Source organism: Lates calcarifer, linkage group LG15, assembly GCF_001640805.2.
Source record: "Lates calcarifer isolate ASB-BC8 linkage group LG15, TLL_Latcal_v3, whole genome shotgun sequence".
Lineage (NCBI taxonomy): Eukaryota > Metazoa > Chordata > Actinopteri > Centropomidae > Lates > Lates calcarifer.
In genome coordinates this window covers 27,630,263-27,646,811 of record NC_066847.1, presented here as the reverse complement: position 1 = coordinate 27,646,811, position 16,549 = coordinate 27,630,263, and the positions used below count along the sequence as shown (strand labels likewise).

The 16,549-nt window shown below is 40.5% G+C and overlaps 1 protein-coding gene and 1 non-coding gene across 3 annotated transcripts; both read right to left on the bottom strand.

Annotated features, from left to right (window-relative positions):
• Positions 1-16: 16 nt before the first annotated feature.
• On the bottom strand, positions 17-15,483 carry LOC108888087 (ATPase family AAA domain containing 2). Of its 2 annotated transcripts, XM_018683905.2 has the most exons (30): positions 15,104-15,483; positions 13,706-13,860; positions 13,404-13,459; positions 13,124-13,304; positions 12,849-12,936; positions 12,663-12,744; positions 12,301-12,480; positions 11,888-12,008; positions 11,407-11,421; positions 10,661-10,762; positions 10,224-10,332; positions 9,873-9,988; positions 9,054-9,228; positions 8,663-8,751; positions 8,159-8,318; positions 7,732-7,822; positions 7,289-7,466; positions 7,046-7,182; positions 6,776-6,908; positions 5,701-5,887; positions 4,827-5,012; positions 4,530-4,665; positions 3,892-4,088; positions 3,180-3,339; positions 2,838-2,960; positions 2,192-2,365; positions 1,344-2,099; positions 962-1,095; positions 578-706; positions 17-226 (listed from the first exon to the last, which is right to left on the bottom strand). In XM_018683905.2, the coding sequence occupies exons 1-30, from the start codon at positions 15,299-15,301 to the stop codon at positions 194-196; spliced, it is 4,581 nt and encodes a 1,526-aa protein (XP_018539421.1). In that variant the 5' UTR covers positions 15,302-15,483; the 3' UTR covers positions 17-193. The 2 variants fall into 2 exon arrangements, with proteins under 2 accessions (XP_018539421.1, XP_018539428.1); XM_018683912.2 differs by lacking the exon at positions 11,407-11,421.
• On the bottom strand, positions 5,418-5,552 carry LOC127143383 (small nucleolar RNA SNORA5). The gene has a single exon (XR_007814749.1). It is a non-coding gene; the product is annotated as a small nucleolar RNA SNORA5 (small nucleolar RNA).
• Positions 15,484-16,549: the final 1,066 nt, after the last annotated feature.

Sequence of the window (16,549 nt, the reverse complement as noted above, 5' to 3'; positions counted from 1 at the left end):
AAAGCACATGACAACATTTAGAGGAAATCCATTTAATTAAATATAGTCAAAAGAGGTTACAAATTTTAGCTAATGCACAAATAGAGGTGACTGTAAATTTCTATGAAAATAGAACCAACGTTTGAATATTTACACAGCTTAGAAGATGATGAGTGTGATTATTAAAAATGGTTACATTGTTCCTGTAGAAAAGTCAACAGAAGTCTTCAATCTCCTGTTCCAACTCCTAATCAAGAAACCAGAAAAGCACAATAGATTAGGAAAATTACAGTAGAGCAAACACAACTGTCTACTCTATGTTAATAACATGAAATATACATTTAATGAATAGTGAATAGCACTGGCAATACTTCCAGTTAATGCTACATGTAATTATTATTATCTCTGGGTTTTCTTCACAGCACATTTTAATACTTCATAACAGTTCCAAGACTCAACTGCTGTTCTCACAGACATAGCTTTATTAGAGCCATTGTGAGTGTTATTAGTTTACACCACCGCTTTTCCGCCTGCGATGTCAGAATATGTACAGTGAAAAAAATGCTACACCTGCTCATCAGTACAGTCCAGTACTGACCTGTATTAGTGCTGTTTTGTTGTAGTCTCGTCTGTGCCTATAAATGCTCTGGCAGAGCAGGGCGTAGAGTTTTTCCAGCTTGTAGACCTCGTAACCATCAGTCTTGGTCACTACTTTCTCCAGCAGCTCCTGAAGAAAGGAGGAAGATGGGCAACAGAGAGAGGAACGACTTGAAGAAGACATTTTTAGGTGGAAACCGTAATATATGAAGAGCAAAACACCAAAGTACAAACAGTGGATGGACAAAATAAATAAATAAAAAAAATAAAAATAAGAATTTAAAATAAGAGAGCCTTAAGAAAAGTCAAGATGCTGAAAGCCAATGGGGCGAGTCACTATAACACTTGAATAATAATGTGTGCAAACACCCACAGCATCCCACACCTTTAATTTGTCTCTGTCCACCACCAGAGGAGGAATTTCCTGGTCCAGGATCTGTAGAGCTTTGTCAACACTGATCATCTGCTGCTGCAGCACAGCATTCTTTAGAGCCCGAGTCATTCGCCTCGCACTCCGCTCTGAGACACAAAACATATGTACACAAAGTATTTAGATCACTGAAATAGTCTGCTCACGCATCCACTCTGAAGCCCAGAAGCATATAGAAACACTGTGATTACACCTTGGTCTTTCTATAAACACTACACTGGTGATTTTGTTTAGCAAGTTATTCAGTGTATTTATGGTTGGCATTTCTCTTGATATTTTCTCTACACGTTATGTTCAACAGCAGAACTCTGACTATGAGACAGTGTTAATATCCAACCTGTGTTTGGGTCTTCCTCTCCTCTGATAGCTGAGGAGGTATCTGTGGTTGAGGTTTCAGTTGCTTCCACCTCCATTGGCTCAGCATGGCTGTTCAGTTCTGCCTCCTCTGCTGTGGCTAGCTTGTTGTTCCTGTCATCTGCCTGTCTTACAGTTTGACATTTCTCCATTTCAGTCTGTGTCAGCTTCTGGTCGTTAGTTTTGCCACTCTCTGCTGTGCTGGATTGTCCCTGGGTATTTCCCTCAGTCTCAGTGTTGCTGTCCTTGTTAGTGTTCGCTGAAATGACTTCACTGTTCTCATCTCGTCCTCCTGTCATCGCTTTGTTGTTTTCTTCTGACTGTCCTGGTTCATCTGTAACAGCTTTGTCCACCTTTTCTTTTTCATTCCCTGTGTGGTTGTCATTTTCATTTTTTTCTATTTCACACAGGATAACCTTGTCTTCCATAGCTTGACTCCTCTCCTCTATTCCCTTCTCGTGGCTGTCCTGTTCCTTTGCATTGGGCCCTACACTACCTTCCTGAGCTTCTGCAGGCCCTGATTCTACATCAACCACCATCTGATCCTCCTCTCCTCCAGTCCCCTCATCACGCTCTGCTCCTGCTTCCTTCTCAGCTTCCTCCTCATCATCTCCATCTTCCTCATCCTCATCAGACCCTAACAGTGTGTCATCTCTGGACACATGCGGAGAGGAGGAAGACCTCTTCTTTGCATACAAGCCAGTGGACCAGCGACTTTTCCGCCTTTTCTTCCTCTGGGCTGGAGGAACAGAAGGAGATAAAGATTTATTTGTATAGTTTCTTTACATAAATGTACATATTTGCTCTTTTTTTATCTACCGTAGTTTTTACCTGTGTTTTTAGGTGTTGTAACAGTAGAAGCACTTGTATTCGGGGTAACCGCAGCTGTGGCCCCAGCTGGATCTCTTTGTGGGGTTATGTCAGTGATCTTGGCCTCAGCAGGAGGTTTGGGTTGTTTGGGAAGGACGTGGTAAAAGGAGGGAGCAAACCGGGCAGTGGAGCAACCTGAAGTAGTCAAAAAACCAAAAAGCAGTGTGTTTTATCAAACCTATGTAAAACTGCTTTTGTCAATGTAAACACTCTGTACACTCTGAACCTGAAGGTCTGAGTACAATCAACTGTGCAGTCTAGGTTTAAATCACAACTAATCTGTACTCTAAGGGAAAATAGTGAAAGAAAAACAAATGTACATGATTAAATTAAACGTGGTCATATACATAGCATATACATAGTGTACATAGGTTACATACATAGGTTTTCAAAATTAGCTGCTACAAATCAGTCAGAGTCAAGGCAGTCCAAGGGTAACTAAAATTATCTACACTGGTTAATATTTTAAAACTAGGCTCACACAGAGTGTCAGTGTTAAAATAAGTTATCCCTGAGGCTAAGACAAAGTTAATCATGAGATGTTTGGCCTTTATTGTAACACACACACACACACACACACACACACACACAAAGACAGAGCATTGACCTCTTGTGCGGCATGATGCTTTAATCTCCTCACAAATCTTCTCAAAATCTTCATCCAGTTCATCTCTAATGATGGCATGAACAGTGTCCTTTAGTGCACATGCTCTGTGGCGGATCTGACGGTCTGTAGGAAACACACACACAAAGATACACACACACACACACCCAAAGCAAGTTGACTGATTTTATTTGAGATCAGCATTTCTTTCATCATCATAATAGATATGACTAAAATGAATTGGAACAGGTAAATAATCAAATCGTATGATGTAAATATTAGCATTCTATATTGTGCATGAGTTTGATATATACTGTATATGTGTGTGGTCCTCAGTGTGTGTACCTGAGGGGTCCCTGTCTGGGTTGTATTCAAGTGCATTCTGCCAGATGAGATCCACATCTTGGAGAAACTCTTTTACTGTCCCATACTGATGGAGATCTATCTTAGAGAGAACTGTTGACAGGTCCATGGGCTTCTTGATCACCTCAGCATAATCTGGAACCTGAACCACAAAGAGTCTGTTGTGAGTATGACCACTGGGAAGAGGGAATCTAATTTAACACTGGATTTAAGTGTATCTAATCTGCTGATGTGAGAAACAAAGTGTCAGTTTCTCGCTAAGCTGCAGAGAGACCATTAATTAATTTTACATTTTAAGGTGACTGTATAGAATTTGAAAATGTCTGACTTTGGCACCTCCCAGTGGTATTATCAAAAAACGTAACTGACTAACAACGGTGCAAACCACTGAGATGGCAAGTCAGTCCCGGCCAGTCAGACCTTTCACTGCTTTTTTCCTTCATTTCCTGTCTCTTTATACTATCACTGTCAAATAAAGACTGAAAATGCCAAAAAAAAACTAATAATAAAGAGAAATGGACATTAAAACAAGATAGACCATTACAGAATAAAACAAAGGAATCAAAACTACACTTAATAGAAACCAAATTGCTTGCCTAATGGGAGAACGAACAACAGCAGACATCACAACTTGGCCATTAGTAAGTGAGCTTCTTTTGTTCCAGAACAGATTAGGCGAGAATAAGACAGTTACCTCCTCTAAATCCACAGGCTTTGTGAAAGCCTTGAAGCGTTTATCCTGGGACAGACGGTTGGTGACATCACGCAGGAAGAGGCGGAGCTCCCTGAGGGTGTCTTCTTCCTGCTCCTCCAGTTTTTGGGTCTCTTCTTCTGTCAGCTGACGAGGAGGGGGTGGGGGGGCAACTGGAAGCACCTCTAATGCATGGAGCACTGAGGAGAGAAGAATGCACTTAAACCTCACACACACTTTATACACCCTGCAAGTCAAAAGCTGTATTTTTGTGATGTCATGATTTATTATTATTTTTATTATTATTTTTTTTTTAATTAGTCTTTATTAAGTCAATAAACTGTGCCCTGAAATATGCTGCATTTTCTGCCCTTACAACTCCCTCTCTTGCTCCATAACATTTATATACTTTGTGGCCATTCTGTACTTTTATGAGGTTTATATACATAAACTCTGTGTTTGCATCTGACAAATTAGTTATGATGGGTAATACCACACAGCAACAACAAAAAAAAAAAAAAACTAACTTTTTATCATACAGATCACTGGGGTTTAGAAAAGCATCAAGGCACACGTCAACTACATACTACACAAAGCTATCTCAGATTTGTATTATGTTAACAGACTCAACTATTTCTCACCAGCTTTCTTTTTTGAGGCAGGGGCTTTGGCAGCTTGGTTAAGGATCAGGTCCTCAAAGAAGTTTCTTCTTTCTCTGCTGGTAGGGACCTGGACATGGAAAACTTCCCCATACTCCACCCGAAACAACTCCTGAACCTGAGGCAAGAAAAGTGAGAGATGAAGGAGGATAGTCTCGCGGGGGAGCGTATGTCTACATGTCAGAGAATCTTTTTAAATTCAAGAAAATCAGATGCATTGACATCTTGTTTTCACCCCACAGGTAGTCAACACTGTATCACTCTTCTTTTGATGTGTACCTCTGTACTGAGTTGGTCATATTGCAGGTTGCAGGTGGCCAGCAGCAGTATAGGAGAGAAGGCAGGGATGGAGCTAAGCAGGCTCAGAAAGGTCGCTCTTAAGGCAGGACCCACTGTTTCCCACCACTGTCCGATGTGAGGTATATATAAGATACTGGGAGAGGTACGCTTGGCTTCAACAAAAATCTGGAACACATGACATAGATACATGTTACAAATATTTACCAAAAATTGGAAGTAAATCTACAGACAAGCATACTGAACAGTAGCACTTACACAAAACACAAGATGGGAATCAATGACAGGATGATAATGGCTAAATGGATAAATTAACAGTATGATCAGGACATTCAAGAGTGGTCAGGAAACTATACAATGACATTAAACTAATGCTGAATCAATCAACCATTTAGATAATTAATAATAATTTTGCTCCTCTTTAGCAAAGGAAAAAAAAAAAAATCAAAACACAAAAGTGAGGGTGTTTGCTTCTCTCCTTTTCACAGCATTTAACACCTTTGGGTTATTTGACTGCTGACCAGAAAAATAAGCTATTTCAAGAAAACATTTTGGGCTTTGGTAACTTGTAGTATTTGTCTGTAGTACATATTTATCCCCACTGTCCATGATGTAGGATGGTGGGGCCCATGAACTACAGTCTCTGTGGCAGCCATTTTGGCCAGTGATGTCTACTGTAAAGAACACACTGAATTTGACAAGGCTGCATGAATAAAGAGTACCTCTAGTCTACATCCGTTCTGTGTGAGGGCTGACTCTATGGATCTTAAGGCAGTTTAAATGTAAGTGACCGAACCTAAAGACATGCCATGAATTCTTCTTTGTTTCTAAATATTAACATGATTATCTCATTAACCTGAGCACAGGTTTCCTCTGGTGCAGTGGCACTGGCTCCGAACAGTATGGCCATGTCCAGGGTGTACACAGTGAATTTCTCCAGAGCATGGAGGACAGCAGGAGCCAGATAGGAGCTCTGACCCGAGCCTGGTCTGCCCTCCAATAGCAGCCTGGGACGATAGGATGTTGGCTGGCTCAGCACACTCCTACACAACAAGAGATGACAGAGAGACTGAGATGGGTGAAGTTCTGGGGACTTTTAGATCTATTTTCATTGAACTTTTCAAGGACTCATTAAGATTCTTAAATGATCAAAAAGATTTGGGTCACTGGGACAACAGATGGCTTACAGCACTTCCAAAATAAAGAAAAGATAAAGGGTATAGAAGTAAGACAAGTACAAGAGTACTTAGCAACCCCCCATTTGGCAGATACCACAGCTTGCAAACACTCTTTTTTGTACCCCATCAGTCTCTACATTCTTGATTTAAGAATTTCACCCACTCTCCTTGGCAGATTGCTTCAAATTGTGGGATTTTTTTGGGCTGCCTTGCATCCACAATATGTCTAAGATCCACCAACAGAGTTTCAATGATGTTCCAGTCAGGGGACTGTGAGCAACATTTCAAAAGCTTCAGTGTTTTTTTGAAGTAATTCATAGTGGATTTTGGGGTCTATTTTAGATCAATGGTTGTAAATGCCAGCCTCTTTTCTGAGTCAGAAAATTAATCAAATCTGGAATAGTCACGAGCCAACAATTCCTACCAACAGTTGTTGACCTGACATATAAATCCTAAGTTAATGACATTTTAAGTGTTTTATAAGAGGTGCACATACCAAAATGACTGTTCGTGAGACTGTTCATGAAATAAAAAGTAACAGTGCATTAACATTTGAAAGAAAGAATTTTTCATCTTTTTACTTCAAAAATTAACAAAATCTGTAAGTTGCCCAGGGATATCAACGTTTCCCTACATACAGAACTACAACTAAGATTTTGATCGAGAAAATTATGTGAAATAATCCTTATAAACAAAAACAGCCATTATCAATGACTAAACAAAACAAACCTCCGGATTAACATTCCTTCTTACCTGTTGAGGTTGAGGAGTCCCTTAGCAGCAGGTGTTTTGAGTTGAGAGTGTGGGGGCTGTCCATTGGAGCAACCCTCCAAGTCCTCATCCTCACTGAATATCAGGTCATCTTCAGAAATACCACAGGTCACATCTGGATAATTAACACACAAGCGCACACACACCTTAACTACAGCAGTTAAAGAATGCAGGACCATGAACAGAACACATGAGGGCTGGAATAAATGTATGCAAACCAGAGCAAGAGAGGACGACGACGCAGGACCGTACCTTGTTCTCTCTTCCTCTTTAAGCCCAGCTCAGCATGTGGGAACACTCTGCTGACTGTGTGGAGAATGTTCTGCAGGGCGGTGCTCAGAAGAGGACGGATGGCAGGGATTAGGGCCTTGGCTGGTGACACTACCGCTCTAAAAGTCACAATTGGCATATTAACACAACAACCATCTGTGAGAACAAGGCCTGACAGAATAATGTTTACATTCTAGAAAAGAGTCAGCAGTAAAAATAAGCTACCTCTGGGCAGCTGGCACCATCTTGGACATGGCAGAAATAAAGTCTTTGTTTGTGATGGCAATGGAGTTGACATCAAGAACAAGTTTCTGTGATGAGGAGTAGATCTGTGGGTAACGACGGCGCAGTGCACACAGGGCAGCCTCTGAACACACTGCCTTGATGTCTGCTCCACAATAACCTGCCAAAAAAAAGGCACATAAAGCTTGTTGTTACTCACCACTCTGACTATTAGCAAACTGTCCTGATGGTACAAAGCTTTGTGCAAGATTTTTCTCCTGCAGTTTCATGGATGGAGTTAAATGATTTTGGTTGTGAGATACAAGCTTTGTCCTGGGCTCATGCCAGGGTCATTTCATGTAGATGCACTTAAAAGAATATCTTTGTTGTTATGGAGAAGCAAGATGTGTATTTTTAAGATGTTGAGAACCACAATACAAACATACCAACACATTTATCAGCCAATTCCTCCAGAAAAGTGTCAGAGGGTGTAGGTGTCCACTGTCTGGTGTGGATCTTCAGAATGTCCTTTCTAGCCTGCCATAAAAAATGAAAACACAGCATTTCAAATTCAGATCCAGTGCTCTGCAAGCTAAAAACCTTCTACCCCCTTGTCCCAAAATGATTTGATTGTGCATTCAGAGTTGCTACTGTAAACTGCTACTACTTGCTACTTTAAAATATGTATAAAGGTCCACTACCATCGTAATATAACCAATATGGTATATTTCAGAAGATCCTAAAGGACCAACTTTATGTCTCAAGAAGTTGCTACACATACAGAAAAGCATTTACACAAGCATTTACATTTACAGGAGTGACAGGTGCAACTACACAAAAATTTCATTGCTCCACATAACATCATTTTCTCACCTCTCTGTCAGGCAGGCCGAAGAGGAACTCCCTGTCAAAGCGTCCTGGTCTTCTCAGAGCTGGGTCAATGGAGTCCAGTCTGTTTGTGGCTCCTATCACAACAATCTCTCCTCTACCATCTAATCCATCCATAAGAGCCAGGAGGGTTGACACAATGGAACTATGGAGAAAGTGAAAGACTAAGATTACTGGCTGACCCTGCTCAACTACATTGAAGTGTAGTGGTTACTACAAGCTGCTGCTACTGATAAATACATGATCCCCTATGAAGTAAGCAGAATTGAGACATAGCAACTATAATACATGACTCAAAACAATTCTATTTTTAAGCTTTGCTCTCTGCTGGCCACCAATCAACCATTAATGATTTGTGTGTTTGACAGACATCCAATGATTGTTTGTCTTTGTTTTCAGTTCTGAGGGGTGTTTATGTAGCTGCAGCTGCATCATAGTAGCTTCAAATCAGTGAGAATGCAGAAGTATAAAATTAGGAGCATGGCTGACCTGTGGATCTGGTCCTGACGGCTCGACCTAACTGGAGCCAAACCATCAATCTCATCAAAGAAGATGATGGATGGACGCATTTGGTATGCCTAGAAGTAATTCAGTAGGAATTCAGTCAACCACAGATTGCATTATCTTCAGACCTGATACTTAAAATGTACAGGCCTTGAGCAAGTTTATTCTAATCTACAAGTTAATATGTCAAAACATAGTGAGGTAGCTTTTTACAATAAATGTTTTCTGATAGTATCTGTTGATAGTTTTCTCTTTTTTAAACAACAGGACACAAATCTATTTTGCAACAAAGAAAAAAATCTCCATCTATACCAAATCCATATCCATATCTCTGCTAATCTTAGTATGTTATAACTCAAAGAAGAGGTTTATTTACCTGGTCAAACAACAGGCGGAGCTGTCTCTCAGATTCTCCCACCCACTTACTGAGGCAGTCAGCTCCTTTTCTCATGAAGAATGACACCTTTCTTTCCCCCTGACTGCATTCGTTGGCCAGCGCTCTGGCTACAAGGGTTTTCCCTGTGCCTGGGGGACCATAAAATAGACAGCCCCTAAAGACAAAAGAACACATGAAAAACACCATTAGTGGGGATTTCATTAGGATTTAATTGGCATTAAAACCCAACCGAAGCCTGAGGCAGCAGCTGCCTGAGAACAGATAGGACATGCCAAGAAGAAAACAAAGCGCAGGCGATAAAGAGTAAGAGAGAGGCGCAGAAATAGTGAAAAGGTTGAATATACTGCAGTGGACACACTTTGTTGGCAGAACTTAACCACTCAATTTCCCATTAAACTACAGTCCAAAGGAATTTTACAAAGAGATCATTTTATCTCTCAGACTTTCTATAGCAACCACTGCAGTTCAGAGTTTACCTTCAATGCACGTTGAAGAAAAAAATTACAACAATGAAAACTCACTGACTTGAAATTTGAGTAAGGTGAAATAAAGAACATCTCTTGCTGCAGTTCTGAACTCATCCATGCTGAAAATTCAAAGTTTGTACAAACTTGTAGAACTTAAACTTTTGAGACTGCAGTGGAGGGGAGCAGGTGATCATCTCTTTGGCTATTCACAAAAGAGCCATTAATTAAAACGAAGAACCCTGTAAAATGAACTACAACTGGTGACATTTTTGTATGTGCAAGCAAGCATGCCACTTTAACCTGGCATACAAAGTACACACACACTGTTTACCTGGGTGGCTGTATCTTGAATCTTTCAAAGACTTCTGGGTAGAGGAGAGGGAAGACAACCATCTCCTTCAGCGCTGAGATGTGTCTATTCAAACCTCCGATGCTGTCAAAGCACACCTGAATCAATAACAGTGTTATGTTAATGTTGTTTTCTCTTTGGTAAAAACACCTTAAGAAGTGGAGGACCTTACAGTCAATATGGTATATCTATGAACCTTGTTTTATTCATCAGGCTTATCTTATGTTTGGATCAATATAGGAATGTATACAGTCACATTTTTCAATGTCCCTATTTTGTCAGCTCTGGCCACATCTCTTTGACTCTCTCTTTGCATCCATCCACCCAGCTTACCGTCCTGTCTATGTGCATGGGGTCCACATCAGCGAGGCTGGCTCCTATCTTCATCCTGTCCTTGTGGATTCCCAGCAGGTCTTCCTTCACAAGGTTCATTGGTAGACATCTGTATGAAAAATGTAGAGGTCAGAAACATCACTTTTCAACAGATTAATTAACTCATTGGCCTCAGTCTACCTGTAAATATTACTATAGGAAGTTAGCATTACATAGAGATATAATGAGCTATGACGACATGCAAGAGTAATCAAGAGTAACTTCTTCTTAACTTTGTCTTTTCCCATTTAAATAATGAATGAATTAAAAGATTCATTAATAAACACAGACAGATACTTGCTTTGTCTACCTTTGTGCTGCACCGTTGTACTGAAGAACATTGCTAGTGTCTACCTGTACTTGTGCTGTATGATTGCTGCTGCAGCTGCCGCTCTTACCTGTTGACTGACCGGCTCCTGTTCTTACTCCTCCGTCTCTGGAATTTCTCATCATCTGAAGATGAGGAAGTGGAGTCGCTACTGTGGATGGCATGTCTCCTTCTGCAAGGGCAAAGGATGCAAAGACAGTTCATCTTAAACATAGAGAGCCAACAATGTTGACGCATGTCACTCTCTGGAAAAACACAGGAATTTTATAGTGTAACAACATGTGGATTAAAAAATAACTTGAACCTGAACACATTAATTCTGACAAAGAAAAACTAAACATAACAACACAACAACACCTATACCACTCCCTGATAAGAAAGTATTCATATACAGAAATACATTGCTGATATCATGTACAACAACAACACAGGGGTGATTCATCCATCCAGTTCAAATGACACACCACCATGCATGACACCTGACTAAAACACCACCTGAACAACACACAAGGAGCTTGACTTACAGACATCACTTTAAAGGCCAAGTGATAAATCAAGTATACAATATTCAAAAACGGAAAAAAAGAGAAGCTTGTGGTAAGATGCACATCAAAAATACACAAAACACTGGGTAATATACGCACACTGCTTGAAAAAAGTTTGAATCAAATTTGGTTCACCATCTCAGTACAGCCATATTGCCACCCAAATGTGCCAACCTACCAACAACCATTGTGCTAACCAACAGACAGCACCCCAAAGACACATTGTTACAGACTAACAATAAACACTGACAAAGAGGAGTTAGGGTCTTACCTCTCAGAACTACTCCTGAGGGTGGGAGGGATCAGAAAAAAAGGAAAAAGAGGAATTTTGGAATGGATTTTAAATGTGATGATAATACCTGCAACTGTAGGTGTACAGTTTTGGCCTAAGTGCTTTTTGTGCGTATGTTATTTGTGTGCATGAGTGTGTGAGCTAGGAGTAAGAGAAGTAAGAAGTGACTTATTAAAAAGACTCTCTTATAGGACAAGCTTTGATAAACCTGAGTGAGAGAAGCAAACATAACTGTTTCAATGTAAAATTTGGTCTGGTTGCTAAATACTAAACTAACATCTGTATTACATACAAATTTAAGAATGACTATGGGTGTGATCCTGTTCTGGCTGCCGTGTGAGTCACTTTTGCTGACTGCTACAGTAAGTTAGAAGATTACTTCATAAGAGAAGAACACATAAGAGCAGATGTTTTATTTCTGTTTCATAGGAATGTGTGGGGACTGAGCTGTCGTACTTACCGGCTGGTTCTTCTCCTGTTGTAGGGGCTCCTGGGGGCCGTGGAGCTGAATCTGAACCTGCGTCTGGTGGGAGATGAGTGGTCTTTGAAGTACATGCTGCGCTTCCTGGGCTCTCTGGGCTCTGACAAAATATTAACAAACCTCATCAAACTGCGTCAAAAACTGAAGCCACAGTAACACATACAGAAATTCTGATAAACTGGCCTTTAAGGAAACATCGGTGACTTTCTGGAGAGTTTCTCTTAATAACTAAAGAAGTCTTCTAAAATATTACAACACCAGGGATCTTATCAGCTTCTTGTTGGCAACACCAGTGTAGATTTGTAGGGCAAGAAACTGTAAACACTAGCCATTAAAGTTCATTCTGCATGTATTATCAAAAAAGTGAAGTGATCAGTAGTTTTGAACAGTACCGTCCTGTGGAGCCTGGTAGCGAACCACAGTCTTTCGCTGTCTGAAGTCATAGCGCCTCTGGTTTTCTTCTTCCTCATCCTCGCCATCCTCATCATCCTCTTCCTCCTCATCGTCATCGTCGTCTTCTCCGTCCTCTTCCTCTTCCTCCTCCTCCTCATCGTGATCATCCTCATCCCCTCCTGTGTATTAGATAAAATGTAAATAACGTAAACTGCTGCTGCTGTCTAAATAGACATACAAAATTTTATTTAAGAGCCTCAGTGGACAAAGTATATGCAGACCTGGATGGAGTCAGGCATCAGCATGCTTTGTATTCTCCAGCTTTGTACCTTAAGTCCTTACTAAACCGAATCCATCTCACCTTGGTTCTCCTCCTCAGTGTCTTTACTCTCCACATTCGTCCTCAGAGACCTTCGCATTCGGCCCCTGGTATAAACACCCAGCTGTTCAGAGGAAACAGGTCAAATTCTTATTAACTCACAGCTTTATTTATTTATTTTCAGATTGCCAGCTTGAGAAAAAAAACAGATGTATTCTGAAGTTCTACCTCTTCTTTAGTGTCTCTATCTCTGCTCCTCAGTCTGCGTCTCATTTTCTGCATGTCATCCATCTTCTGGAGGACAGCTTCAGCAGTGCTGAGGTTAAATCAGAGAAACAGAACAGATTTCATCAATGTTCATCATTAAATTAACAAGTTATTGGCTTTCAAATGAGCCCTATTGTTGTTTATCTATGTGCTGTATGTGGTGCTCCAACTTTATTTTCAACAGAAACAATGGGGAAAGTAGGAACCAAAAGTGGAGTTTCTGTTTCTGAACTCACTTGGTGATGAGGCGGTCGTAGAGCACTGACTGGTTGCGGGAATCCAGTTTATATCTGGTAATTCGGGAGCTACGTCGCACAGAGCGATCCTCCTCCTCCTCTTCCTCCTCCACTTCTCGGCTCTGTAGGTTGAAGCGGCTCCTCTTTGGAGTGGACGACCCCTCCACTTCATCTGGAACATCTGGGGCACCGACAGAAGCACCATTTGTTAATATTATTATTTGTGCTATGTAATTTAAGTGCTAAGTGCTATATGGAAAAGCACTGTAGGGAGCTGTACCTGCTTGCTGCTTCCCACTAGTTGTTTTCCCCTCTCTCTGCAACCTGGAGGATTTCCTGAAGATAGTAAAGATATATGAATTAACAATAACTTCCTTGTGTCATCCACTGTGTTTTGTGTTTCCCAAATGTGCAGTAATGAGCACAAATTTGGCCGCATTTAGCTGACACTTGAAATATTAATGCATATTTACTTACTACAGTTGCTCTCCCCAGTGAACAACAATCATTTCTAGTGTGTGTTTAACCAGTTTAACAAATATAATATCTAACTAATAATCAAGATAAGTGGTCCTGTATTACCTGGTACAGCAGCCTCCAGCCTTGTCTTCATTAACAGCCAAGCTGGTCTTTGGCTCCATGTCAGCAAAGGAGACTTCTAGTTTAACTCTCTGTCCTCTAGTCCTCAGAGAGTCATGGAAACCACTTCCCTCATCCTGCTGCATATCAGCATGTCCCTGGAACAGCCACATCACATGTCATTTACAGTATGTGCAGTGTCTGTTCTCAGGAATTCAAGTTAAATGTGGGCTGGGATGAAGAATATTTACTGGATTTCAGGTCTATGCAAAACTGATGTGTACAGGACACACATCTAAAAGTCAGTTACCACTATGACTCTCTGCTTTGCAGCGATTACTGACTCAGCAGGAATGTGAAGCAAACTGTGTGAGCTCATCGCTGTTCACATCTAACATTATCAGTAATGTCATTATTTCTGTTCATTTACGTCAGCTTTAGTATACAGAACTTGAAATACTGTTTCTACTCTACAATTTATTAATGTCCATAAAATATATACATACAGTTCAAACATTAACTTATCTTAATAGAATATATGTGTATTACAATTTTAACAATTTTAATTTCTATGACTGCCATGACTAGACTGCTGTGTGACTGTCCCATGACTAGGTGGCTACAGGCATACTTCTCATAGGAGCAAATATGACAATATCTTATGTATTTTACAGTCACTGAACCACTATCTGCCCTATGGGTACTGCTGCAGGCCACTGTTTGAGCATTAAAATTATTTTAAAAAAACAGTTTGTTATCAATATAGCTGATTATCAATGTCAAGCAATGTGGTCTTAATAAAGCATGTTTCTAAACATGGGGTCAAAGCTAATGCAGCAGAAACCTGTCTGTGTGACAAAACAGTGCCTTTGTGAATATTGTGGGTACAGTCTATTAACCTCTGTTGAATGTCTGTTGAATGAATGAATGAGTTCATGGAAAAAAAGAACTAATGAATGAACAGATCCCCCATCCCTTTCCCATATCCGTCCTCTCCAACCAAAACACATCACCTTGCAAGACAATTAACTTCTGCCATCTGGGACATTTACTTGTCAACCTGGTAATCTATTACACTGTTGCATGGCCATGGTACACAACATTGAAAAAAAATATTATTATTAGCTGGCGGTTTAATTTGGGCTGAAGAGTTTAGAAACTGACGTGACATACAGCTCAATAAATGTCCGTCAGACATGCGAATTTCAGTAAAATATTGGCAGGGACTTACTGGTGCTCATTCGGATAATTTGTCAGAAACTAAGTGACAAGCTGTCAAGGTAGCTAGTTAGCTTAGCACGCTAGCAAAACTAGCACAGCAAAGTTACGTTCATATAAATTTCATCCACCTAACAAATGCGATCTAATTATCTAACCAGCTGCCGGGGTGAGTAGTCTTACATTCGCCGTGTTGTTTTCGGGGCTGCTGAAGCTGTCGTCCAGAGCCCGGGAGGACCGGGTCACCCGAGCGGACTTTCTCTGCGACGCGGGAAGCAACGACAGAAACTCGGAGCTTGAATCCAACTCCATCGACCTCCTCTTCGGAGTACTTGCCACCGGCTCAGCCCCGACACTGCTGCTGCTGCGTAGTATCACCATCTTGACTCCAAACTGACCTTATACCAGCACAAAGGATGGAGAAGCGCCCACTATTCTGCCTCAAAATGTGTAACGCTTACAGTACCGCCAACATAGCATAAATAACGGTAAATATCCGCCAGCTGATACACACACACAAGCTCCTCACTAAACCCCTTGATTTCTGGCGCCATAAACGTCATCGGAGGTTATGAGGTAAGACGCCAGGAGCTGCCGCCAGGAAAAATAGATCTCTTGGCAAAATTGTAAATAAAGTCAAACTGTAAAAGTACATTTATTTTCATCATATCGACGATGCAGCACATTTTCCTGACCACTGTTGCTGTCATTACTTCATTAACCATGAATCAGTTTAAATGTAACATAAGCGGAGCGATACATAAACAATTTGAAAAGGTGTTCCCGTTGATCTTAGAGCGCGCTCTGCTCCATACTGGTGCGCGCTCATTATGTGTACTACCTCACCAGGAAGCGCCAAACCGGTAGAGGTCAGTGCATGAAGCAGCTATTATGGTGGTAGTTACTCATAAAGAGAGATACTGTTCCATTCTTTTGGGACACAACAACATACATCTCCATAAACTCCACATTTGTAATTTTCTGCACACATCGCCTCCATAAGGAAATTTAAGCACAAATGCTGCCATTCCTGCATCAGTTTAGGGTGGAAATGTCTGTTTATGTAGAGGAAAACACAAAATTCAGCATTCTGCATGACTGTAAAATATCTATTCTCATTTAGATTGGCTTCTCCCATTTAATATCACTGCTGAGTCGATACACCCATTGATTGACACGTCTGTGCTCTTGTTAAATGTTAAATGTCCATGTAGCACTTATCCCATCAATGATTAATTAATTTAAATGACTTTCTAAACTCAATATTTCAGCTCGTGTAATCTCAACTGTTATTGAGACTGACTGAAAACAAGAATACAATACATTTTGGCCATAACCAAGTAAAACATTGATCAAATCTATTAGAGAATAGGACCTTGTTAAAACCTCTAATTATGGAAAACAAAAACTAGCAAGTAAGCTTTTACAGGCAGGCAACATTACCTCAAGATTAGTTAGCAAACTAGAAAACCACACTTCTAAAAGAGAACTTTAACAATTTGTTGTTTTACGACCTTTTGAAAAAAATGTCTGACAGCGTGTTTACATTTTTCTATATTTAACGATAAAATGGTTTTGAGCTGCCATTTCCATGCAAATACATAATTTAAAACACAAAATCAGTCAAAA

What these genes read in the sequence shown, in the direction of transcription:
- LOC108888087 (XM_018683905.2), bottom strand. Translation starts at nt 15,301, where the DNA reads ATGGTGATACTACGCAGCAGCAGCAGTGTCGGGGCTGAGCCGGTGGCA. An exon ending in CTACCAGGCTCCACAGGACG is followed by an intron (nt 12,009 to 12,300) that starts GTACTGTTCAAA and finishes ATATTTTGTCAG; the next exon opens with AGCCCAGAGAGCCCAGGAAG. An exon ending in AGCATCATGCCGCACAAGAG is followed by an intron (nt 2,366 to 2,837) that starts GTCAATGCTCTG and finishes TGACTACTTCAG; the next exon opens with GTTGCTCCACTGCCCGGTTT.